Below are 26,030 nucleotides of genomic sequence, written 5' to 3'. Positions count from 1 at the left end.
GTAACTCAGGCTAAGTTTTATCTGTTGTTTTCCAAAATGTTGCAAAGCATCTTCCTCCATTAGCTCCTTTTTTGAAACAGTGAAAACAAAGCGTGTTCTTCTGGGAAGTGTAGTCTGCTTTCCATAAGCCCTTTGGAACGAAGCCGCCCGCAAAAGACTACGTTACCCATAATGCAACCTGGCCGCTGACGGCTGACCGCGCAGCCCTGCAGCTGCACTTACATTAAAGTGTTGGTGAAGTCAGTTTTGCTTGGCAGGGGAGGAGAAAGCTGCTGTGGACTTATCTGCTTTTTTCTCAGCATGTCTGAATATCCGACATTCCAGCTCGGCAAGCCTCGTTTCGACCAGGTACTTTCGTTTTTCAGTCGACTGTCTGCTGCAGGAACCGAAGTTCATGTGAAGCACCAGGCAGCTGTGCAGATGCGACCCGTTAAAGCTCGTATTTGTGACATGACATTTTCTGTTCTGTCTCTTCGCGAACAGACTTTTCTGTGTTTGAGTATCTAGCCGTGTTTGAGGTAATACACCTAAACTTTTGGCGGTAGTTTCTCTCTGCTGTATACACATACTTCACTGACGCACCGTGTCAACATTAGAATACATACACAACTCGTGTCCCGTGTCAAGCCGTCTGTGAAGCTCCAACGTGAGGTAAATATGTTAGTCTTTCTAAACTAAACTAGTATTAAAACGTTGGAAACTTGCACTTTTATTTATCAACTTGAAAGTGCACCAGTGTTTGGGGTCAAAAGGTCGCATAATTTGACCTTTGAACTTCCGCAGCGCGAGACGTAAGAGCCCATTATTTCTCAAAATGTCTGACCAACGGCCCGAACAGCGATTCTGCTGATTTCTGATATTTGTGCCATATGTTATATCCTATCATCTGACTTCATGGGATCAACTATTAAAAAAATAAATAAATAAAACAGGTGTCAATGAATTGGTTGACCAGCTCGACATATGAAGTTTTCCACAGCTACAGCTAGCTTAACTGATGGCTAACAGTTTAGCTAGCTAACATCACAGCTAACACTTAATGAACCTAAACTCTATGAGGATAGGGTCCACCTTGTGCTAACGACTCAGTTTCATTTCCGGTTAATGTACCTAGAGGATGACGTGAGTGTTGATTCTCATGGTTCTCAACAAAGAAAGAAATGACATTATTTTACCTAAACAAATCATAAATTTGCACATTCAACTACCATGAATATTTCAAATAATTATTAGGCAAACACGTACTCTCTATCCTAATTAATAGGTTGTTTGCAGTCACGTGATGTTAAATTCAGTCGGAGGGCCGGAAGTGAAAACTGCAATGAACGAGATGAAGGAAAGTTTTTACTGGGCTAGTTTAGAGGATATTTTGAGAGAATTTTCTTTTTCTGTGATAATCCATAAATAAATCAGTTTGGCCAGAGAACCAGTAAAAATATCTTAAATAGCCAAATGAGGTCCAAATCAAGTCACAGAGCCTTGAAGTACTGGTAAAATGAGTCCCCTCTCTTCAAATACTAAACCAGTGTCAGCTCAAACTGGTCAAGGTGGAGTAGCACTGGTGAGTAATTGAAATTAACAGATTTTAAAAACTGTTCCTCCATGCTGTGTTTTCACCAACCATCCATATGTTCAGGAAGTCACAAGGCGCAGCAGTGAGTCAGAAACCAGATTTTCATCCAAATTAGCAGTTAGTGTAATTAAAGTCAAGTTAGGGAGGGATGCGTGGCTCTCGAGGCTGCGTGGCGTGTTCCTGTGTTTCCAAAATGATTCCTTATGCTCAGTTATGATTAAATGATCGAAAGGTATTTCTGGCACAGTCATTATAGAGAGTAACTGCAAATGGTGTGAGTGGATTCGGGCCCCTCAAAGATGCAGATAGGAAACAGTTTGTCAGGGGTATTAATGAGGAGACTCCACCTGGTGTGTTAGAACAGCTGGCAAGCCGTAATATCACTGTTCACTGGATGACAGCTGTAGTCTCGCTGCCTCTCTCTCTCGGTTTGAAGGAACATGCCAGAATCCAGACCTGGCTGCCTTTATTACAACAAAAAAATTCATCCGTTTTACCTGTAGAGCCCATTTTCTGAACTGTCGCACCCTGACTCAGGTCAAGTTGCATTTAAAGGACCAGTATGTGAGATTTAGGGGCTCTATTAGCAGAATATGGCAGAAATGGGATAAAATATCAATGATTTCTGTAGTGTATCATCACCTTTATATCTACAGAGGGAACAGGTCCTCTTCCTCTGAGTCTGCCAGGTTGCACCTCCATGTTTGTACAGTAGCCCAGAACAGACAAACTAAACACTATTTTGCAGCCAAGTTCTCCTTTCCTTGGAAAGGGAGGAGCATATTCAGTTGGTCTCAGTCTGCAACCTCACAGCTAGATGCCACTAGATCCTACACACTGGTCCTTTAACATCACATGCAGAGGTAATAAATATGTCTTTTTCCAATTAATGTGACTTTTAAGATCATGTTTGAATGATGTATTTCCTTCTTCTCTTAGAACAAATTTTTTGGTCGATTCAGGCACTTCCTGGATGTGATTGACCCCAGCACGCTCTTCGTGACAGAGGTACACAACAGTTCCTGCGTGACTTTGTGCCTGGCTTAAAGGGACCTCAGTACTAGTGTTTTACTGAAGGGATGGAGTTGCTCATTCACTCACTGTGTATAGTGACTGGCTTACATGTGTCTCATTTTCAACGTTATTGGGAGACAGAAATATAGGGAATCTGCACTTGCAGGGCAATAATGTTGGAAATGAAATGAAACCCCATTGGCTGTGAAGGGAGGAAAAGCAGCTTGTTGGCATCCACACATTAGCTGGTGTTCTAGTGAGGTAACGGGCAGGTGTTCAGTCTCATTTTTCTGTTTTATTTGACCTTCCTCTCACCAAGATTTAAACAATAATGTTACATGAAACACAGAAGGAAGACAGTGTAGAAGAAGAAGGTCTGGCCTTTGTATCATTTCCTCAAGTCTTGGTTGTGTTGTGGTAATTCTGCTCATGGAGTCATCAGTGCTCTGGTGCTCTGGGTAATGAAGCTGTTAGCGAACTCTTTGGTGACAGTAATAGCGGCAGTAGCTCTTGGGATGTGATGAGGTGTGGACATGTGGGGCAGCTGTGAGGGGTGAAGAGTGTGTACGCTCACTCACACACTCACACTCACACACACACACACACACACACGCACACCTTGCATCCTGCTGTGCCAGGCGTAGCCTCAACTTGCCCCTAATGATGAAAGTGGAACAGGGATGGCCGTGATTTTGCGTACTATCTCACACACACACACACACACACACAGCCTCATGTGTGCATAGGCAAAAGTGCACACCTAACACTATCTTGAACAAATGCAGAGAAATGAGCGCGCACACACACACACACACACACACACACACACACACACACACATTCACATAGATGGCAAGCTCATTAGAGCAAATTGGGCCTCATGACCTTGTGTTTTGCTCAGCATTAGACAATGATCACGCCACAGAAAGCTGCTCATTACCTTTTAGTAAACTCACTTGTTCACTGAAAATCAGCATGAAAGTTTTAATGAAACACAATTATCACACTTTGAACCGTGTGGCTCACATAGTGGAGGAGGAAGAAACATCTCTGAGCTGACTGAAGACTCTCTGGGGAAAAGCGCCCTGACCTAATTTGACATTTCACTGACTTCTATCTGTCCAATCAGAAACGGCTGCAGGAGAGCATGGAGCTGCTCGAGCGTTTCAAAAAAGGAACTCTGCCTCCAGGTGTGACTGATGCTCAGGTAAACACACACAAACTTGAGTTCTGACGAGTGTAAATGTTCCAGTCTTTCTTTTCGCACGGTGGTTTTCAAAACGACACTGTTAAGGGTGTGTTGATTGGTCCACAGACGGGTAAAACCTGGTTGAGGTGTATGTGAAGCGTTCAGAGCAAGAATAGCTACAGAGGTGTATCTAAAAACAGCCTAATGTCTCCTGTTTAGACATTTAAATGCTCCATTTTACTTTTACATTTGATGCATTTAACTGACAAACTGTATATATTCAGAGTGCTTTACAAGTGCACCGTCCCTGTTTAATAAACCAATAAATAATAATGATTACTTGTGACATTAACTGGCCTGTATACTCAAAAAACTCTTAAAAATACAGTGTTTTCCCATTAAAGTGTTATTTGTCTCTACAGCTCTGGCAGGCTCAAAAAATAAAGCAGGTAAGATGTTTCTGTCTCTCATTCACTTTTTGTCTCTCTGTGAGCATGTTTGACCCCTGGAAGGTGGGAGTCCATCACAGCTGTTATTCCTTCACAGTCTTTTGATGTTTTTAGGTTATTTTTAATGTTTTAAACTAAAATTCTTACACATTTAAGCTTCCTTTCCTGCCAACTCCTATAACACCCCTCAGCAAACAACCAGCTCAGTCTTCACTGATGTGGTGCCTCATAAATAAGGAGGCTCTGTTCCATTTAGTTCTGTGCTTTATGAATAATGTTTTCATGCTTTTTAGGATTTCTTTCCTCTTTTCATAATGTCTATATGTTAATATATCCTATCTCACAAGGCACACACATCTGTTTTCATTCATTCTGTGTTTGTTATTGTCTTAATTGTACCACTGTACTGTTATGTGTATTTACGTTGATTGCAGCCAGACTTCCCCTTGAGGGCAATATAGTATATCTTTACACACACACACACACACACACACACACACACAAGCTAAGATCAAGATCAGTATCTCATTATCTCTGGTTGTTGTGGCACGGTGTCAGTGGATTGGCAAACAAAACTTACACCAGTCTTTACTCTTTCAGCTACACTGAAATTCCAAAGACAGTGAAGTAGGCAAGTGGTCTAAACTTTGTGCTAATTAGCAGCTTCTGAAGATGTCTGACAGTCGCTGAACTGCAGGTGCAGCAGGTCAAACCAACAGAAAGTCATTCAGTGTGATGTAGGAATGGCCACAGCAGCAGCTCTACTTTAAGAGTCGCGAACAGCGGCTTTATAAAACTCTAATTATTTTAACAAATGAGTCCTGCATCCTTCTTAGCTTTTCTAAAATTCATCAACAGCTTGTTCAGTGTGCAGGTAGTGAGTCACGACTCAGCCTTTCTTACAAAATGTGTTTTTATATTTGAAAAAAACAGACGTGAATAAACCCAAATCTAAGATATGAAACTGATCAATCAAACCACATCCAGGATCGGTCTGTGTCGTTGTGGACCAACATGTCGCTGAGCACACTGAAGAGCTGCTGGGTTTCTTGTTTGCATACAGTTGGAGAAATCTGTTCAGCTGCCGACTGTTAAACGCGTGAGCTGGTCTTTAGTGTCACAGGCTGCATGGCTGTGTTGTGTAGGAGAAGAAGTATGAAGCCATTTTACAGGAAACATATTCAGACACTGCAGTGCCCTCATACTCGGCACTTCCCAAGTTCAAGATCATCTCCATGAACATCAGGAAGAAGTGAGATAGATGCCTTCAGTTCCTCCTCAATCTGCAGATCTCATTGGCACTGAAGCAGGAGGGGAAACAGATTTCCATCTGTCTTATCTTACAGCAGAGAGGATAATACTCTAACAGAACGCTGTCTTTTGTCTTTGGTGCATACGTATGAGACGACTCACCCGCACAGAAAAAGTAATGCAGCTAAGATCAAAGGTTTTGTGACTTTAATGCCTTATGCAGAGTGTCTTCTTAAGTTGTTGCAGAGAAAGCAGATCAATGAGTTGCTCTAAATGGCTCTAAATGAAGTTTCCCAGTAGCTTCCTGTCAGTTCCGTCAGAGTTTAACTGTGTTTAAGGTGATATTAATTTGTTTCTAGTAAAACTTTCCTTCACTTTTAACCCCAGTGCAAAACTTTCTTCCTAGTTCATTTGAAGTGAACTAATCCAAATCATTCAGTGCTCATTATGGTCTGATTCTAATCATTACGCTCTTATTACAGGCCATAATCCACCCTGACACGGGCGAGAAGATCCTCATGCCCTTTCGGATGTCAGGTACAGTGGCTTGGTGTGGAAACCTTGGGTGAAGTGGGATCTTGGGGCTTGTTATGTGGTCCAACATGGAGGCGTCGTTCACCCCGGGAACTGTCGCGGGCTCAACGGGGCTCTTCAGGTTGTCTGGAAAAGGTCACACTCAGCTGGGCGCTGATTAAAACCTCTCTCCCACGGTGACGGAGAAGTTCTCGAGGCCTCCGAAGAAGCAAACACTTCTTCGTATGACGGTCCGGTCTCAAAGCGCCTTTTTTGTAAGGTGGCCTTGAATTTTGGGAGGAGGGTGGGAGAAAGAGTCATCGGCTATTATGACGTTCAGAGCAGACACATGGGAACAGGCTGCAGAATTGTAACACCAATTAAGAGAAATGGGCCTAATTTGGTTTTAAAGAACCTTCAATCTGGTAGCAAAATAACCTGAAAATAAACAGTTCTGACTGTTGAACAGTGATAATACTGACTGTCTTTTAACAGGTTTTATCCCATTTGGCACACCAGTGGTAAGAGGTTTTTTTTTTTAAGATACATTTCAGTAATGCAAAGGCACTCATGTTTATTATTATTAGTCCAAATTTTAGATCACACACCGACATAAACGCACGTTTTAGGCTTAGTGTTTTTTTTTTGGATCATCTGTTCTAAAGGGTTTCATCCTTGTACAGGTTGTCGGCCTCCTTCTCCCAAATCAAACGTTGGTGTCAACTGTCTTCTGGCAGGTAAATACTGACATCCTGGTCTGTAAAACTCGTAATATTATCAAGATCTCCTTTCAGTTTCTTTTGATGAATTCATTTATCAAGACAACACTCTCAGCCAGTTTTCAGCTGCAGTCCTGACAAGATGTTGAAGTGAGAAATGCAAACACTTGACAGTAAGATGCCAAAGTGACAGCAATAGCAACATAATTAGCGCCACAAGAGGAGCTGCTGAGCGGTGGTGGTGGGCGAGTCGTGGGAAGGCCGGGGGACATCATGTAGTACCTGAATGCTTTGTTGCACTGCTGTTGTAGTTTGTATGTAAACTGTTAACAAGTTTAGCACAGATGTGTTTTTTTTCAGGTTCAAGAGCCTCCATAGTCTCTCTTAATCCAACAAGGACATTACAGTGTTGAAAACGCTAAGTGTAGCAGTCAGGAGGAATAAAAACGTGTACCAGCACATTTACTGACCAGCTCCCCTCTTCTTTTTACAGTGGTTAAACCAGAGTCACAACGCCTGCGTTAACTACTGCAACCGCAACGCTTCCAAGGTACTGACACAGCCGTCAAGTGAGCCAGAGTCTCTATATACACAGATATATTTTCACATTTTAATCACTTACTTTTCACTTTAGCCGGCTCCGTTCTCCAAATTCGTCCAGGGATACATCGGAGCGGTGACCAGCGCAGTCTCCATCGCTGTGAGTTCCCATAATCCCCTGCTCTGACTGAACAGGCCCCGTGACTCCAGTGACTACACGTCAAACAGAACTGGAGGTTTCTTTCCACATGAAATTCTGAATACCTGAATTAGATTGTGTTTTCTTGTTGTTTAAACCTGTGGTTTCAGATGGTTTTCGGCCCTGACTGGAACACATTTTCAGGCAAAACACCAAGTACTTTTAATTGTTTTGACAGGAAAATGGCCAGATTCAATGCAGCTGAATGTCATCATAAACCTTTGAAAACCTTACCTTTATGTCATCAAAGACTCAAATGTCAAAAGAGAATAATAAATGTTCACACACCTGCCTGACACAGCCCTCAGTGTGGACACAGGCCTCAAACTGAGCCAATTACTGGTCCCGTTGGGCGCTCATCCGGCTGCTGCCCTCAGGATTGACAACGGCAACAAGCACAGAAAAAGATCGCGGGGTGCCTGGAGGGCGGAACGGCGGGCGGGGAGGGGGGCGGGAGCTCTCCAATTAAATGTCCACTCTGGTGACGACCCCCCGCCGGGCTGCGGGGAGCTGCAGGCTGAAGTGGCATGATGGTGTGTTATCGGAGAGCACATAGCCTTGTGACTAGAGCCCTCTAGTGTGTTAAATACAGTGCAGTCTTCGATTGTTTATGCACAGACAGAGCCAGAAATTTCTGTCACTTCTCTCCCAATCAAACCATTTCAGACACTTAAAAGTTTGTTTGTTGTTTGTGTCTTTGCTTATCTGTGCTGAAATCATGTGGCACGGCAAAGAAAGACCAAAATCCATGGAATCCATTCAAGATATTCAGGGTCTTTTCAAAACAGAGTCAGTGGCTGATTGTCTGTATGGCGTGCGTCTGGTTTCCCGTCAGGTTGGCTTGAACGTGTTAATCCAGAGAGCCAGCCGCTTCAGCCCAACTACCAGGCTTTTGGTGCAGAGGTTCATCCCCTTCCCAGCAGTGGGTAAGTTCAAAAAGCTCAGCCAGACACTTCATGGGACCGGCAGGGATTAAGGCCTGAACTAAAATGGGCTTTAAAACTGAATTAGTCTAAATGTGAGTTCACAGTAGTTTTGCTCTGTTCTCAGAGTTTAATCATTTCTATTTTTGAACGTCCATGTACTGGAAAACATTTCAGTGCTGAACCCAAACTGCATTAGCATGCTAAAGTTGGAACGCTAATGTGTAATTAGAATGCCAGTATGTTCAGATGCTAAAGTTAGCATTTTCATAAGCTCATGGTTAGCATGATGTCACACAAACATCCATTTACAAACCTTTTAAGGAGTTTTCACCCACGTCTCAGCAGAGGAGTGATGATTTGATAGAAAGCCCCGGAGAAAGCTAGCACAGTAAGTGGCCCTTGAGTTTTATGATGTAGTGCTTGCTTGTTAGCATGCTAATAATTGCCTTGTTAGTGCCACATGCTATTGTTTAGCATGCTATGTTTGTAACTCTCGAACTACATGCAGCTGGTGAGAATTTAGGCCATTAATTTAGGTATCTTCTCATAAATTATCAGAGCATCGTCATGTTTTGGACATCCTCTGAGGACCATCAGTAATGATCCCGTCCATTTTGTCAACATATGGACCTAAAACGTATTTTTTAAAACATTAGCGAGTATCCATAAATAAATGATGTTGGATTTATTTGGATTTTCCTCGCTGCTTGTTCTATTTCCATGATACACAGAACAGTGATATAAAGTAATATAAATGCTCACATACAGTATAAACTCATCCTTAGTGGTGGTGGAGATTTTTCAAGCTGATCATCAGGAATCGCGCCGCTGAGCCGTCTGTCTCGCTCTGTTCCTCGCGGTCTGTTTTCCGAGCTCGCTTTGTCAGACGTGCGTGGAGCCGCAAAGCTGATTTTCATGCCTCTCTCCCACAAACACACAGTCACACCCAGGGGTACAGACCCGTGTCCCAGAATGCCCCGGGCTGCTCGCTCATAATTAAATTGTTTGCCTGCCCCCTCTTTCACCATGGCAGTTCTTTCAATTAAATCAACAGGTTTCTACAGCGCAGCCTTTGCCTGGTAATTGGCTGCTTGTTAGAACTCTGCTGCCGCAAACAAATTGGATAATTACCCCCAAAGTGGCGTCTATGTCATGGCCTCATTTACCTGATTTCTGTTTGTTCATTGTGGTTGCTGTTGTTGTTTTGCTTGGCCCTTATAAACGGTAATTAAAATGGCTAATTGAAGCGAGCAAAAGCAAAGTGCTGTTTGAATTTTCACCCGCTTGATTTTGTTTGCTTACTTAAGGCAAGATTTATTTGTAATAACCTAATCAAGCAGCGGCCTGTCATTCAATTAGATTATGAAGACCTTAACTGGAGGGAAAGACGAGCCGCCAGAAATTTATGGGGATAATTAATTTGTCGTGTTTTGAAAATCCGAGTTATTAGATGACAATTAGAATGTACATAAATGTAATTATTTCAAATAATTACAAATTACAGCCAAATATTTTAGCATTGAGCTGTGGAGACTTAGAATTAAATGAATAAATGCATCAAAGTAATTATGAAATTGAATTGATTATTACAGGCAGCTTTTTGATAATTTCATCTGTTTGCTGTAGTTTCTGTTATTCCTCGCTGCTATCTGTCCCTCTGTTAATTGGTCTGGATTAAAAAAAAAAATCCCTCGTAGGTAAAAAGAGCTATTTGTCAGTCAATTGAATTCCCCTCCCAAAGCGACCTGCCAGCCCTGCAGCCCCGAGTGAAGATAACTCTGAACGCTGTTGTCTTAAATTAAAAAGGCTTGCGGCGGCACCACTAAACTCTCTAAAATGAGTTTTTCTTATTCCTATTAGAGTCAAGGAGAAAGGTCCATCTACATTAACATACATTTGTGTTCATTTTGGCTTTCGTGAATAAATCACAGGGTTACATCTGCTGTTTGTCGACCTATCAGTCACCTTGGTGACGGTGCCCGTTGCAGTCAAGTCGCTCACGCGGAGGCATGGCGTTCAGTTTTCTGGATTAAGACACGCGTGACACGGCAGTGATGTGCCACATGTGGGCAGTTTCAGAGAGTGAAGCATGCAGGGCCTCAGCGCCTTTCAGGGGGCATTGTCCGTGTAAATCTATGAGATTTTTTCTAGACATGGGCAAATATTATCTTGAAAATCTTGAATATTAGGCATTTTCCAATCAAACACTTCAGTCAATCTCATGACGTCACAGTCAGCCCTTCGAGGTGTGATCCCTCATCCTTACAGAACCTACCACAGTACCCATGAGCAAGGAAATGAACCCCTTCCTGTTCCTGCAGCACTGAGCAGGCTGCCTGGTCTTAAACCCCAGACAGAGGGTGAAAAGGCAGATTCCTAGAGGTGAGACTCCTCACTTTAGCTTTTAAAACCACCTCTCACCTCTCCACAGCGAGCGCAAACGTCTGCAACGTGGTGCTCATGAGACACTCTGAGCTGTCGGAGGGCATCAGCGTCCTCGACGACGACGGGAACGTGGTGGGAACGTCGAAAGTGGCTGCCAGGCATGTATGTCACTCAGCTCTGATATGAATCCTTCAGGTCAACTGAGAGGGTTTTGAGTTTACTTCTCAATGTGAACATGATTGAATATTTTGTCTTCCTTGATAAAAAGCTTTTTCAGACATCTGTGTCTTCATTTTATGTTCGTGACAGGCACTTTTAGAAACAGCTGTGACCAGAGTGGTCTTACCCATGCCCATTCTGGTGCTTCCTCCAATGATCATGGCTGCACTGGAGAGGTAAGACATTGCATTATTTTCATCATTTGTGAAAACACTCACTGACTGAATGGGTCAATTGCCAATGATCCCCGAAACCAGATATATGACAGTTGGCGAGTACCAGCGACGGGCGAACTGGACCTTCATCATCACGTGGTTAACGTGAAACTGTCGCAGTTTCTTTAGGTTTAGGCACCAGAGCAAGTAATGCATTTGGAGGGGACTATTTTCAGTGGTGGATTAATACACGTTCAGCGTGCAAAAGTATTTATGGCAGCAGTTGCTGTTTTCATGGTTATGAGGGAACATGTGACTCATTTATGTGTTTTTAACAATGGAGGTCTACGGCACCGAAAAATAAGTGATATCGAGCTTTGGCTACACGGTGGTACTGGTGGTTTTTGGTCTGTTTTGAGTTTTGTTGACAATACGAAAAATAAAGATGTATACTTTAACATTTAACTCTAACATTATAATTACTGAAAGCTTTGCTCCCTTGATTTGGTGTTGCTTTTTGAGAATGTGCTCATTGCAGTGGAGGTTTACACCATCTCTCATCACAGCGACAAATAAAACAGACGCTCAGTTTATACTGTAGCTAATAAACAGTAAAGAGTACAGAAGCAGAACCACGTCTGCTTCAGTCTTCCGTGGCTTTTCGTCTTGGAGACAGTCGTCTTCCTTCCTATATTTGTTATACCTGGGTTTGCTGCTGGTGGAGCTTCTATAGGTGGTGTCATTTTCTTTGTCCGTTCAGCCGTTGTGACTTTCTGCTCAGACTAACTCCTTTTTGTGCCTGGTTCAAATCCTGATGTTGCCGCTGCTGCACCCAATAAATGCATCAGTTAATGTGAGCAAAAGCATTTTTTACAGGGAGAGAGAGGCAGAGCGATACTCCGAACATGTTGAAACACTGTTTGTATCGATCTGAAAAAGTAAATTAATGCTCGAATGAAAGTGAAGGTTTTAGTGTTCTGGTGTAATTAGATTAATTAAAAATCCAAATGACCCCTAATTAAATGGCATCTCTTAAATGACATAAATTGTCATTGAACTTTGATATTTAGTCTCAGATTCCGTCATCCTCAGAGCTGCTGTTGTAGTGAATGAACCCTTTCCCCACTGAGATTCAGTGTTGTGTGATATGACCATAATGATGTCTTAATGATGCAAAGTGTTTATACGGACGTCGTGTGATCGATGGCCTGACTGTGCCTGCGGTGCGCCGAGGAATGCAGCCATCTTTGTAAATCCCTGACAGCACTTGTCCCGACCGCTCCGAGCGGGCGGGCTCAGACAGCCGGGCCGGCTGCCCAGGTGTGTTTGGGATTCCTGGCAGCTGAATGACGGAATGAGAGAGGGAGGGAGTGTATGTGAGAGCGAGGAGAGGGCTGTGAGCTGCGCTGGGTGCAGGTGAGTAGTGCTCAGCTATCTTCTATGTCAGCTTGCCTTCACTGGCTCTCAATGGAGCGAGAACAAGGGGACAGAGACGGGTCCCTGGGCGGCCCCTCAATGATGGATTACACTGCTGAGAGCAGATTTAGGGCAGTGACAGCAGGTTCTGTCCTTCATGTGCTTCAGTAGCTATGAGAGATTACAGACATGTAAGTGTATTCAAAAGATCTTCTTTATTTTGTGTGTGTGTGTAGAGCTGCATCTACCTGCACAGAGAAAGTCCATTTCAGCCCTAATACCCAGGTGACCTGATGTGGGGCCAAGCTCATACAGTCCGTTTCAGTTCATGTTTCAGACTTCATGTTCAGATTATTTGAAAGTAGCCGTATGCTGTTTTATGTCGGGATAATAATGTATTGTTTTATTGTCAACACACTTAATCACAAAAAGAATCCTCCAATGACAATAATTACCAAAAACTAGGCTCCATTTGTGACTTTGCCCAGAATCGATGTGAAAGGAATAACCTGCAGAAGAATCCCTTCCTAAAAGGAGTTGAAGGCTTAGGATTGGTTTCACAAGTGAGGGGCCGCAAAGTCAGAGGTCCCCCGTCAGACACCAGAAAAACATACTGTACACAGACTATAGATACAGAAGAAGGAGTGAGAGGTCCTGTTTTTCCACACAGTGTCCTCCTGCCAAGCTCCACCAATCAGATTCTTGTGGGGGGACAAAGGTTCATCAACCATGAGCTCAGTCCAGGGCGGTACTTTCCTCATGGCTTAATCATCATCATCACCTCTGCAAGCAGAGCCATCGTGTATGATTGAGGTCTAACCAATGTGTGCACCTCGTAAAACATTTGCAAAGCAGACATTTTGTATTGTTATTATTTTTGTGTGTGTGTTTTAAATCCTGCGTTGTTTCCATCCGTGTTCGCTCACTTGCAGTGATTATTTTTGCTGGTGCTTTAGCGTTTCATGGCGTTTTACCTCTGTATGCTGTGCAGGGCGTACAAATAAAGCAGCACCCACTTGGAAAACATTGCTCCATAGTGAAATTCCACAGGGTACCTTTAACGCTGCAGCAAATAATGGGAAACATGCTGAACTCCTATTAACTATCGAAAAATAATTAATCTGTAGAACAGCTTCAGTGTTTAAAACAAAAGCTTCTTCTGCTGCTGACAAAGAAACGCCTCCTGGCTTTTATTGTATGTTCATAATCACCCCCTCCTCCTCCGTGAGGTGTTTGTTTACTGCAGAAATTAGAAACCTGCTTTGCAGTTTAATTGCTCATTACACATACCTCTGTATACTCAGTACAGCACTCTGCCGACTGGAAAATAACTGAACAAAAGGTAAAAGAAAAGGTCGACAGGCATCGTTTTTCAGCCACTGTTTGATGGTGTAGTGTCGTATCTGACACAAGTCTGCAGGGATCTTGCGTTAATTTGTCTTCTCACAGCGACAGGGAGTCATGGTGTCAGAGGCTCGTGTGCACATTTAAACCTGGTAAGACCTCAACCAGAACATGGCCACCAAACCGGTTATTGAGTGCATGTAAGCGCGGCCATTTGTGCATGAAACTGTCATTAGTTTGGATAATAGCAAGATTTTCACCTGATTTGGAGGTTTTCAAACTCATGTGTGCCCAAACCTTCCCTCATCACTCGCATCGCACATGCCTCCCAACTTTTCTCCCATTGACTTTCCTCTGGGTAATCCAGTTCGAAGATGTGTCTCTGCACATTTGTGTGCGTATGTGTGTGTAGCCTAATTAAACCATGGCAGCCATATGTGTTAATGAGCTCCCTCATTAGGCAGTAGCTCTCCTCGTTAGGGGGAGAGGCGTCGCTGGTGGAGGAGAGACGGAGCGGCTCTTTCTCAAACTCCTGCTGAGTTCGCTGTCCCACACACTGAAGAGGGGATTATCCTACGGAGGGCAGCGAGGAGGGAGGAGACCCACGGGCTGAGACCAGAAAATATATTTCTGGAGATGGATCTTTATGAAACGTCCTTTCAAAGTCTGTTTGGTTCACATAGAGACGAATGGTGACTTTCAGTGGAAGTCTGTAGCTGGTTCCTCTTCAGGAACGTTTAGCTCAAAGAACCTGTGATTGAACACTGTTTTTTTTTTCAAGTTTCTGAAATACATTTCTAATAAAAGCTTTGATCTGTTCACCCATTGAGCAGCAGCACATAGGCCTTCTCTCTGACCGTAGGTTCATAATGCAGTGAAGACATTATGGGTTGTGTACACCGACCTGTCTGACACACAGTGTGTCACGTTGCTTATCTGTGGAAAATCATCTCATGCAGAGGAGATGATGCATGAGATGATTCATTTCTGCATTGTGGTTTAAATAGAGGCTATACTTTACTTAAGATATGAATGCTTTCTGCCGGGAAGTGGACACACCTGATACCTGCATTTACTCCTTTTAACTGCATTTTATTTTAACATTTAAAACATTTGCTTTAACTCCTGAAAGCTTTGAAGATGGTAAAATCTCCTGAACTCACATATTGATTGATGGCTGACTGATTGTCAAAGACATGTTTGAGGTCATTTAGAAGCAGTGCTGAAGTCACAGTGTTTGTCACCTGGGAAATGTCCTCAGTGACCAAATTTAAGGGATTCTTACCAAAAGTGTGTAAAATGTTTGTTGTGTGTTCATGTAAAACCCATAAAAAGACTCAGCGTCATTTGGATTCTGCTGCTGTCACTTCAGCATGTGGACACAGTCTGAGTTTGTTTACATCCTCAGAGACAACACCACAACACCTGAGTGTCCATGAACAGTACGGTGAATAAAGTGAGTGTCTCTGTCTCATCTGTGTCCCTCCAGACTCCCTCTGCTGCAGAGACGGCGGAGACTCGTCCTGCCCGTCCACAGTCTGGTGTGCCTCGCTGCCTTCGGCCTGGCTCTGCCTCTCGCCATCAGTCTCTTCCCACAGATGTCCCAGGTACAAATCTGTCCTGTGCTCAGAGAAGACTCAAAAGAAAAAAATGATTTAACCAGAATCAATCCTGATACCAAGTGCTTCCTGTTTTCCCTCCTCCTTTCCTCATTTCATTCATTTGCTCTGCTCAGGTCTGTCTGACATGACTGGGTTTCAGTGACTGATGCTGATGACCGGAGTCTTCTGACCTCTTTAACGTTCCCCATTGAGCCTTACAGAGGCTCTCTCCTAATGAGCCGTAGCCCTCTAGACTTAACCTGCTGTGTTATGATCTGCCCACAGCCTCTATTGCCTTCATTCACCGATGCCATCCGTAGCAGGCTGAGATCTAACTTTAGCCTTATTACCTCAGTATGTGTCATTCTGCTCATTAAATGGCCACGATTTTGTTTTTCGCTCTCTCTCTCTTTGTCTTCTCTCTGCCAAACGACGTGCTGACACAAGCCAACCAGCTCTGGCTTTAAAATGTTTAGGATTTAATTACCACTGGAAATAACTCAGACAGCCATATGGCAAAAAACTTCAGACATATGTGCCGCCAACGGTCCTGTGAACAAGCTGCCTCCAGTTCCACGGAGGGGCCTGTTTTTCTCTCACAAGTCCTTTTTGCACTTTCGCAAGAATAGCAGATGAAAAAAAAAAAGAACTCCCCAAAAAGCAACATGAATGCCCTGTTCCCCTGGACCCCCGCCTACTCAATTTGTCCCACTTCCCCATTTCACACCTACCAAGATGTCTGATTAGGATTCTGCCTCCAACTCCAGCAGCCATCTGTCTCTGGTTCAAATATTAGGCGATGCAAACCTCAAATTAGACTTTAATCTGCCAAATTGGCTCCTTTTGCACATTAGCGGTAAATACAGAACATTTAAAGCTTTTAAGAATTATTTAGTTACAAATTAAACTTTCTTTAGGAAGCGGCTCATGTAGTGGATTATAGATTTAATCACAGCGTACTCATGAGAACACGTTATACCTGTCAGCTCGTGCCAAGTGTTTCCATTTTTCACTGCTGACCTCTTTCCTCTGCTGCCGTCCCCACAGATCAGCGTGAGTCAGCTCGAGCCAGAGATTTCCATGGCAACAGATTGTAAGATGGTGACCTACAATAAAGGCCTGTGAGTGATCTCGAGTGCCCGACGCGCGAAGACGGGACGCGCTGCTCATCGTGGTTCAAACAGCCCGACGCTGCCAAAGAAGGAGTTATGGTAAATGTGTGTTAGCCAGTGAGCATGTTTACAGAGAGGCAGCTGACGGGGAGAGTACATGTTGTTTACAGCAGGACGAAGTTAAATAAACAATATAACATCACTGTTCTCACCGTCACAACATGGACTCTTACCAAACAAGTAATGACTGAAAAGACTCTCCGTAGCGCTCATGTGCTGTCTTCAGCTGAGAGGAGCAGCAGTCTGCTCGGGCTCGAGCTAATTTAGCTCATTTATGAGCTCGCCTGGTTTCTTGTGTCTCTTCCTTCTCTCTTGCTTCATAATGAGCAGGCAATTAACTAAATATTCATTTTAATAATCATGAGGAGAAATGGTAGGAGTGGTTACAGCTGTCTGGATTGTATATGAATATACTGTGAATTAAATTAGGATAAATGATGTGACATGTATTTTTGTGAGCATTGAAGTTTTTTGTTTTTTTTTCCTTGTTTATAATTTAATACAACCCAGTGACATCGCTTTTATGTCAATAAGTTTACACCAAAAAGAAGCAAAGATCAGAGAAAAGTCAGACGAATAATCAGTTTTTTTCTTAAGTCCTACCTGGACGATCATCTCACGCCCCCTTTTGAGGGTCCTGACCCTCAAAAAATATACATATATGTGTATATTTTTTTAGAGCGATATCAGGTAATTTAGCAAACTATGACTTTCCTATTTGTTGCACTATTAAAGCCTTAAACTCTGCCTCCCTTTGAAATGTGACACTGTTTTGTTTTTGTTTTTAGCACAAATGCAGATATTGAAAACATGATTTTAAATGACTTAAAATCTGAATGTTTTGCTTCCTGTAAAACACCTGCTGTTGGTTTTAGTTTGACAGCAGATAAAAAGATCCATCTTTTAGCTTTGCCTCCTCCTCTGCAGACGTGCATTTACTCTTTATAAACTCTGTATTGTGTAAGTTAATAATATATAAATACAATTACAACTATCAGTAAAAGGGGATTTTTATTCTGTACATGACTTCTGAAAGCATTGTTGTTAAACGCTGTCTTTTTCTATGTATTTGCACTTGATTTCTATAAACTTTCTGTCTTCAAGCATTATCTCGTGTCACCATCTGTGATTAATATGTTTGCACGGTTGCTGAGGGAACGCAGCACGGTAGGCTGCGATGCGACGTAATTCGACAAGAAGCCACATGCAGGGTCGGTGGAGGATGCTGGGGGGACGATGTGGAACGACCCGGGTGAGACAAACAAAAACAAACCTGATTTAACATATTGTCCTTCAGACAAACAGCTGATTTCTTTCTTTCTTGTTATTACTTTAGTTTTTACTGTTTTGTCTCGCACGATCACATATTAGCATCACATCTCACTTGATGTGGAGAGTTTTACACAGATGTTACCTCACTGAAATATATATTTCAGCAATATAGCTTATAATTTCAAATAATAGTCCAAAGTGAGTGCAGTTTTAATATCAATTCATATTTGTAATAATAGTTTTTACACTATGTAATTTATGGATATCTTAAATTTATGGATATGTTTTCCTTTAAATATAGAATTTTATATTTTGAGGAAAAAAATATCTGATCTCTTACGCCATTTCAGTCAGTCCATAGTGAGCAGAGTGTGTTTTGTCACTGATTTGAAAGATTGTTTCGATAGATAATTAGGCTGTTGTTTGTAATTGAATGTGTTTCCGGCTGCTCAGCTGAAACTGATGCAATGTGACACTGTTTCTACACTGCATGATTTATCGCTCGGCATCAACAATGAAACACATGCAGTTTGCAGAAAATCGAAGGCTTCAGTCTTCCCACTCGTCTGGAGGGACTCTTGTTTTTCACGGTGGATCCCTGCTCTGGACCTGAACCCTCGTCTCTGCTGACTCTGCTGCGATGGGAGATGCGGCGTTCAGGGACACGGCCGTGATTGTCCCTTAATTGTTTTCCAATCAGACAGGTGAGAGATGCAGCTCTCGTCACTCCTGCTGACCTTTTATCTTACCAGCATGTGATTGGCCTCAACCACAGACAGGTTATAGTGTCAGAGTGAGCTACTGTACTGGTTAAAACACACCTTCAATAGTGTTTATTTGGACAATAAGGAATGCTGAATTTCTTAAAACATGCAGATGCACCTGCAGTGAGTATTGGATATCCTAGAAACTCAAAACAAGGCCTGTGGCCCCTTTTGCAACTGCAGATGTCTGACGTATTGTGCCCCTTTGTAAAAACTACTGCAGTGTATTTTACTTTGCCGCCTCCCCCCTCGTTCCTCGCTGTCTCTCTGTTTCTTAGCTTACAAAACAAGACATCGGGGTCAGACGTCAGGGCTCTCCTCCAAAGCCTCGGGGTCATTAGGAGGAGATTCCTTCCGTTTCTCTTGACAGGTGATTACTGAGGCAGTTTGCTGAAAGGGCCGCCACACAATAGTTACTACTTTCCCTCTTTTTTTCAGGGGTTGCACCCTCTGGATGGGAATTATTTCTGTGTCCCCCTTCTGCTGGAATTTGGAGGAAATACCGGCCGATAGGTAACACACCTGACACCTGTGCAACGGTCCCGCAACATTCCTGCCACCTCAAGTCTCTATCAGTGGTTCCCAACCTAAGAGAAGGTTTTTGGATCATTTCTGCAGTGTCATGACATACATTTATACCATTCAAATCTTTCCCAACTCTCCTTGAATTTTCACAATCTCAGCCTAAAACCACCTGAAAATGGAAAATACCCCTTTGGTTGGACTCCATGGAGTGTCTGCAGGTTTCTGCTACGGTCAAACGCAGCATGTTTCACACTGATTTGCACATGCACCTTCAGCCACGGAGGAGGGCCTAATGAGTGAAATCTGCCGCTGTAATGGCTGGTTTTAAGGAAAGCCTGCAGACTCTCCAGCCTGTGTGGCAGGATGTCCAAAGTGAGCGCCTGAATTACACAAAAACATTACATTCCTCTCATCAGAGAAATAGCTTCTGTTTTTATTTCTAAAACATCTTCTTGTAATTACATGTTCTGCTTGAAAAGTATGTTCTTATATACGTTTCATACTACACACGGCGCTTAATGAAATCTGCAGACAAATGGAGTCGTCGTCCGTCACCCCACTCTGATAAATGTGGCACGGCAGACGAAGCACAAAGCTGTGAACCTGCTTTTATTATGTGGCACAACTCGCCCCTAACACCAGAGGTCTCTGCAGCTTCTCGTCCGTCCCAAAGTCACGCACAGCTGGTCATGAATTGCCTCTCTGTGGTGAATCTTCATTAGGAAGCGTAACAGAGCGCTGGAATGGCTCCCAGGTCACCGGTGGAAATCAGATCTTGCAGCGAGGGACAAATGAAGATCTTCTTTGACACATGGTTCATTTCCTGCTTTGTTCTTCCGCCCAGTCACCACACTGTTCTGTGACTCACTGGCTGGATTAAAAGTGTGTGACAACATGTTCTGGTGATGGAGGAGAAATTTAAATTAACATGGCTCACAGGTGGCGGAGTGGGTGGGGTGAGCAATGAGGTGTTAATGACCTAAGCAGGTGGTAAAAACAGCTTTAATGAAACAAATAGCCTATTTCAAAAACAACCTTTAGAAGTGGCCTATGTACAATTAAAAAAAAAAAAAAAAAAAAGGCTATGATAGAGGTTCACGTTGTTTCTCTTCATCTTTGGTCGTCACACACCAAAGATCTTTAACCGATCCTCATCCAGAGACAGTCATGATGGATGTCATTAAATAAGATGGAGTTTTTTCCAGTGTGACAGAGTATAGCACCTCGATGAAGAGATGCGCAATGATCACATATTTAGTCCTTGTGTCTTCCTCTAATGTGTCTAATTATACTTAATAATATTACATAATAAATAGTGTTGGTCCTCTGGTGCGTCAGAAGGGGACGCAGGGTTTGGGCAGCATTGTCGGAGGTTGGACGGCGGTTTTAGTCCTCTGAGGTCACGTCTATGTCCTCGGAGCTGGCCTGCTTGGTGGCGATGCGCCATCTGTTGATGTGGTGGTTTCCCTTCTTCTTCTGCTGGCTCTCCGGCCCCTCCTCCTCCAGCTTCTGTCGCTTGTACTTGGTCCGCCTGTTCTGGAACCACACCTTCACCTGGAGAGAAAGGTGCACAGGTTTCATGATGAGGATGTGAGCAGCCTGTCGTGTGGTTTCAGAGGGGCTCAGGCTCAGTTTTTGTGGTGGGACCCTGCTGCTGTGCATGCTAGCACTTCTAAATGTAATGGAGTTTGATTAACCATTATTTTCATTACCTATTAATCAGTATTATCAGGTTATCGATGAATCACTTGGTCTGTAAAATTAAAAAAAAAAAAAAATTAAAAATTAAAAAATGCATAATTTCCCAAAGTCCAGAGTGACAGCTGTTTCCTCTCTGACCAAATGTCCAAAGATATTCAGTTCACATTGCTAGAAAATAGGAAAAAGCAGCAGATCTTCACATCTGTGAAGCCGGAAACAGCAGAATGTTTGGAATTTTTGATTTAAAAAAATGATTTAATTGATTAATCTTATTATAATTGTTCCAGCTCTACCTGTGATTTTACCATGAGCAGTTAAAATGTCTTCCTGCTGGTGAGGAAAACACAGAATACGTCTTTCAGCCACAGTTTCTAATCTGTTTAAAAAATTCAAAGAATTTCTCATTTGCTCCCAGTATTTGATTCTATTCTCCAACTGGAAACCAGTGGAGGTTTTAGGGGATAGCTTCATTTCTTCCATTACATATAAACTACAACTAATCACAGCAGCAGACATTTTTATAACTCTCTCAATCCACCAATCAAAAGGCTTCTTTTCTCCGACGAACTGATCCCACACTGGTTTATACTTTTCAATCTTCTCCCCCTGCATCGTCTGTCACCTCAGCATCTGCTTTAAGGCTCATTTAAACTCTCTTTGCCTCTCTGAACATGGCATTCATTTGCGTAAGGGTTCAACAAGCTAAACAGCTTCCTGACCGACTCGTGTTGCTTTGCATGACCTTGGAATATGAGCTTGACTGACTAACCTATATGTGGCTGGATGCATTTTTTAAAGAGCAGCACTCATATTAATTTTGTCCCGCCTTACTTCTTGACTCTCAATAGGCTTCAGGGTAATTCTATGTAGTAAATGCTGTTTAACTGAAACTCCAAACTCTCAAAGTGCCACAATATACTGTTCAATAGTTGGAGGAAGTTGTCTTAAGTGGAGGCAGATCAGAAGACTTAGAGTTAGAATTAAAATGATGTTGAGACACTTGAAAAGCATGCGTAATGCTGTGTTTTACTTCAACATCCATGCTTGTTTTCACAATTTGACCAGTCATTCACCTGAAATAATGCGCATTTTGTAACCTCAGTGACTTGATCAGTCGACCGGTCCAAAAGCAGAGAACAGATAGTTGCATCAGATCAATCATGTTGTCATCCAGCTGGATAATAACACACTGTCCTCTGTGCACCTCATTGCTTTTGTTTTTATGCCATTACAGTTCACATTTAACCTGAGACCAAATAAACTTTGAGTGTGTTAATCAATTTTTAACATTATAATTAGCATAATGCAATTGGTGCTTAATTGCAGGACACCTACTGACTGACACAAAACCTAAACTTACAAGCAGCATTTATCCATATCGCTGACTCAGGAAACCTCTCCTCATATTGCCTATTAGGCCTAATTGACACCCAGATAATGTGGACTCATTAAACATAAACATCAATAATATTCGCACACCTTTATCCTCTAGCATGCATGAATTAAACACCTTTAAGACACACTTTAAATGACTGAGCTGCAGCCATGTCTGTGGCCGGCACAAGGGAATTCTTTAGCTGGGAATGCAATGTGTTGAATAAAAGTTTTAATTTCTGTCATTACTGCAACTGCATATATTAGCAGCAATTCTCAGTGGGGTGATAAATGTTATATGATGCAAGACTCATTATAGCCAAAGCAAAATATCTCACACTGTGAATTTATAGTTTGCTCTGCAATTAACATAATAGTACGCTCATATTTTGCAACATAAAAGCCCAAATTAAGATGATTCCTTATTTATAAATAACCTATAATTCAAACCACTATAGTCTATGTAACACCTAAATAAAAAATACAAGACAGGCGCCACAAATATTAACAGAACTAATAACATTTCAAAATTAAAAAATTAAAAACTAATGACTTAAATTAAGTTTGCAATCTCTAATTTTGCTGCCTTAAATTGAAGTGGTATTATTGTTATTATTGACATTAACAGTATCAGGGTTTAACCTCGTAAATTTTTGTGATATTTCCATCTAGCCTAGATTGTAGCTTTGGGAATGTACCTGGTCAGGAATTAGTCGGGATTTATATATATTTATATTTATATATTTATCCAAAGATAAATATTTAAATGCATTTTACATAGTATTTAATATTTAGCACATCCACCCCAGATTTGATTCAATTAGAAGAAAGTTTAAAAAAAAAAAAAAAAAAAAAGGTTAACTTTCTCATAGTGGAAATATTCCCGCTGTTTTGATCTTAATGTACAAATATTTTTTTTTTTGAGTTATCGCGACATTTGCCAGCATAGAGCACGGAACCGTTCCTTCAGGAAAGTAACGGAAATGTAACGTTAGCCGTGAAACGCTGCTCTCAGTAAACTAAATACATTCAAAAGCAGAAATTGTCAACAAATAGACAATTTTAGTGCTTCGAGGCTCAACTGCTGACTTTTAAACCACTAGAAAGCGAGAAATAACCGTGTTTGATAGAGGGATCCACACCGGGACAACATCAGACGAGCATCCGCTAGCATAACATTAGCTTACCTGCGTTTCAGATAAACTCAAGCTGTTCGCCAGCTGCTTCCGCTCCGCTCCGACGACGTAGTGGTTCTTCTCGAAGGCTCTTTCCAGCCGGAGGAGCTGGGAGGGCGAGAAGGCTGTCCGGATGCGTTTGGGTTTTCTGGCAAAGGGACCGTGGAGGAGCAGGCTGTCCTGGGACACATCATTACCTGACACCGGAATAAAAGAAGCAGCGAGGCTCGTCAGTTGGGGCCGGCACAGGTGAGGTGTTACCACAGCTCGTGTGTAGACAGCGGACAGTGAGGCTGGCTGTCACTGTGCTCAACCGGTTTGTGTCAGAAACACTGTGAACTGTGTGAACAGGCCTCCGCCAAGTGATGCTCTAAATGTCCTTATCATGGCAACGAGACACAGAGGTCAAGCAAATTTTGTACATAGACCTGTTTGTAAAATTATTATTATTAGTAGTAGTAATAGTAGTTGTTAATAGACTAATAATAATAGCAATGCCGTAATAATAGTATTTACCAGAATTTAATTATATGCTTGTAAGTAAATGGTCATTTATTAGAAACAGATTTTTTTTTTAATCAAATTCCCATGTTTAATACCTACAAAATCATACATTTTAATAGACTTCTTTAACTCACATTAGACCTTTAACCCCATTTGAACAAAGCGTTGGAGACAGAAAACCAAATAGTTTCACAAAAATAGTGTGGAAGTCTGACAAACATGCAGATCTAACTAACCGTTTATTTTTGTCTGAATTGACAGATTACTCTTAAACTAATTCATATATATTAAACGTAAAAATAAAAGTGATCATACTTATTTGGCTTGTTGCCTGTAATATACATACAGTCGGATAAACAATTAAATTCTACCAGTTAAATTTACAGCACAACAAATAAATTATATTTTTTGTGCGAGCAGCAATAATATTTCTTAATATTGGTTAATTAACTGACAGCTTCTTTTCATCCTGATCATCTTCCCATTTTATTGTCAGAAAGATGAAACTGAAAATATTCTGAGAAGATGAGACATTTGTGGTGAAACATCCCAAAATAATTTTATAATATAACAGAATTTTTCTCTTTTAAGCGACCGTTTTTTAATATATATATGTATGTCTATTGTAAGCCAATTATGCAAACTTTTTCCTTCGTTATTGTCTCCTTGTCCAACAAGAGGATATTATGGGATACCAATAAATTAACCTATTAGGCTTAGTCAAAATACCAGTGTGAAATTAGTTTACTTTAAATGATGGGCATCATTCTGTCTTTATTGTAAAATATATTCTCCACCCAGACCTGTAGGAATACAATAAAAAGCGATATGAAAATAAAAGTGCAATTAATCTGACAGTATAAATGTGCCTTAATAGGTCCTACAGATTCATTTATTGGGCAATAGTTCGAGCAGAATTGCGCTGAGGTAAATAAATGACTGCAGGCTGTGTTCAAATCCTTTGCTGCTAATACCTGGGAAGGATTTTCCTCTGATTTGCGTCTCTATTCCCATTATACTGAAATTATTATCCTGGATTTGATCTATTTTGTCTCTGCAGCCTGGCTGTTGTGCCAGATTTTACCAATGAAATGAAAAACAGTGTAGCCTGACCTAAGGCGAGTTTTCTTGCACGGAAAAAAATCAGCATCAGAGCTTATCTTCTGCTGGCTGTGGCTTTGTGAGAGTATAGCTGCAGGGCGAAGGAGAGTGGAAATATGAGAGCAGCCCGACAGCCTGCTGCAGACTCGGTGGCCTTGTCGTTTATGCTATCTGCAAGTTATTGTCTAACGAAGAAATATTCTCAGTGTTGACATCATATCGGGCCAAATGTCATGTGTGGAAACTTCTCAAGAGCAAATATGGAAGCACGCTTTTACAGCCTCTATGAATAGAGTTTATTTTGAATTATGCAAACACCTTATGAATGTTGTCCGCCAGTAACCACCCGCCCGTAAGTCTAGTTTGTCCATGTGCAGAGCAGCCTGTTGTACAGGCTCGTCATTCGGACAGAAATGACTGCACATGTGGAATTAGGAAGTATATGAGTATGATGTTTAAGTGAAATAAAGAACAGTTTCGTCGTCATGTTTTAACGCCCTATGACCGTATTCAGCATCACCACCACGTCCCCTACCTTGAAATCTGTGCCCAAAAAACCTGTTCCGTAGGACCCAGGGGTAGAAGTTGAGCGGGTCTCGGTGTTGCGTCCCGAAGAAGTGCGGATGCTGTAGGTGGGAGCCGCCAAGCTGGTGAGGAGCCACGGTGAGGGAGGGGTGGCTTACCGACTCTGGGAACACCAGGTCCGGGGTCTGATAGAGGGACCTGGCCGGCGGAGCCTGGTAACTGTTCATTAAGGCATCTGTCGTCGGGTTGGAGTAACTTAAAGCCGTCGGACGGATGGGATCCTCAGAGGTTAGAGGGTTTTCTTTGGCGACCAGAGACTCTATCGTGAAGCAGCGCTTTCCTGCAGACGAAAACATCATCTCGGTAGAAATAGAAACCAACACCGAAAAGAAAGTGATCAGTCTTTCCCTCCTCTTGCTGGAAA

The 26,030-nt window shown here is 42.2% G+C and overlaps 2 protein-coding genes across 2 annotated transcripts; one reads left to right on the top strand and one right to left on the bottom strand.

Annotated features, from left to right (window-relative positions):
• The first annotated feature begins 223 nt into the window (after positions 1–223).
• Positions 224–17,666, top strand: sfxn5a (sideroflexin 5a). Its single transcript, XM_076748836.1, has 14 exons — positions 224–348; positions 2,513–2,581; positions 3,717–3,794; positions 4,199–4,225; positions 5,959–6,013; positions 6,485–6,510; positions 6,673–6,726; positions 7,202–7,258; positions 7,343–7,408; positions 8,283–8,373; positions 10,805–10,920; positions 11,068–11,153; positions 15,382–15,499; positions 16,541–17,666. Exons 1-14 carry the CDS (start codon positions 301–303, stop codon positions 16,616–16,618), a joined length of 969 nt encoding a protein of 322 aa, XP_076604951.1. The 5' UTR covers positions 224–300; the 3' UTR covers positions 16,619–17,666.
• Positions 17,667–19,639: 1,973 nt separating this feature from the next.
• Positions 19,640–26,030, bottom strand: emx1 (empty spiracles homeobox 1). The gene is made up of 3 exons (XM_076749261.1): positions 25,617–26,030; positions 23,489–23,673; positions 19,640–20,780 (listed from the first exon to the last, which is right to left on the bottom strand). Exons 1-3 carry the CDS (start codon positions 25,963–25,965, stop codon positions 20,613–20,615), a joined length of 702 nt encoding a protein of 233 aa, XP_076605376.1. The 5' UTR covers positions 25,966–26,030; the 3' UTR covers positions 19,640–20,612.

The sequence above is a fragment of the Chaetodon auriga genome, chromosome 14 (assembly GCF_051107435.1).
Source record: "Chaetodon auriga isolate fChaAug3 chromosome 14, fChaAug3.hap1, whole genome shotgun sequence".
NCBI lineage: Eukaryota > Metazoa > Chordata > Actinopteri > Chaetodontiformes > Chaetodontidae > Chaetodon > Chaetodon auriga.
This window is presented reverse-complemented; position numbering and strand designations above follow the sequence as displayed.

What these genes read in the sequence shown, in the direction of transcription:
- emx1 (XM_076749261.1), bottom strand. Translation starts at nt 25,965, where the DNA reads ATGATGTTTTCGTCTGCAGGAAAGCGCTGCTTCACGATAGAGTCTCTG. An exon ending in TTTTGGGCACAGATTTCAAG is followed by an intron (nt 23,674 to 25,616) that starts GTAGGGGACGTG and finishes TTCCGGTGTCAG; the next exon opens with GTAATGATGTGTCCCAGGAC. An exon ending in TGAGTTTATCTGAAACGCAG is followed by an intron (nt 20,781 to 23,488) that starts GTAAGCTAATGT and finishes CTTTCTCTCCAG; the next exon opens with GTGAAGGTGTGGTTCCAGAA.
- sfxn5a (XM_076748836.1), top strand. Translation starts at nt 301, where the DNA reads ATGTCTGAATATCCGACATTCCAGCTCGGCAAGCCTCGTTTCGACCAG. An exon ending in GCAAGCCTCGTTTCGACCAG is followed by an intron (nt 349 to 2,512) that starts GTACTTTCGTTT and finishes TTCTTCTCTTAG; the next exon opens with AACAAATTTTTTGGTCGATT. An exon ending in CAGGTGTGACTGATGCTCAG is followed by an intron (nt 3,795 to 4,198) that starts GTAAACACACAC and finishes TTGTCTCTACAG; the next exon opens with CTCTGGCAGGCTCAAAAAAT.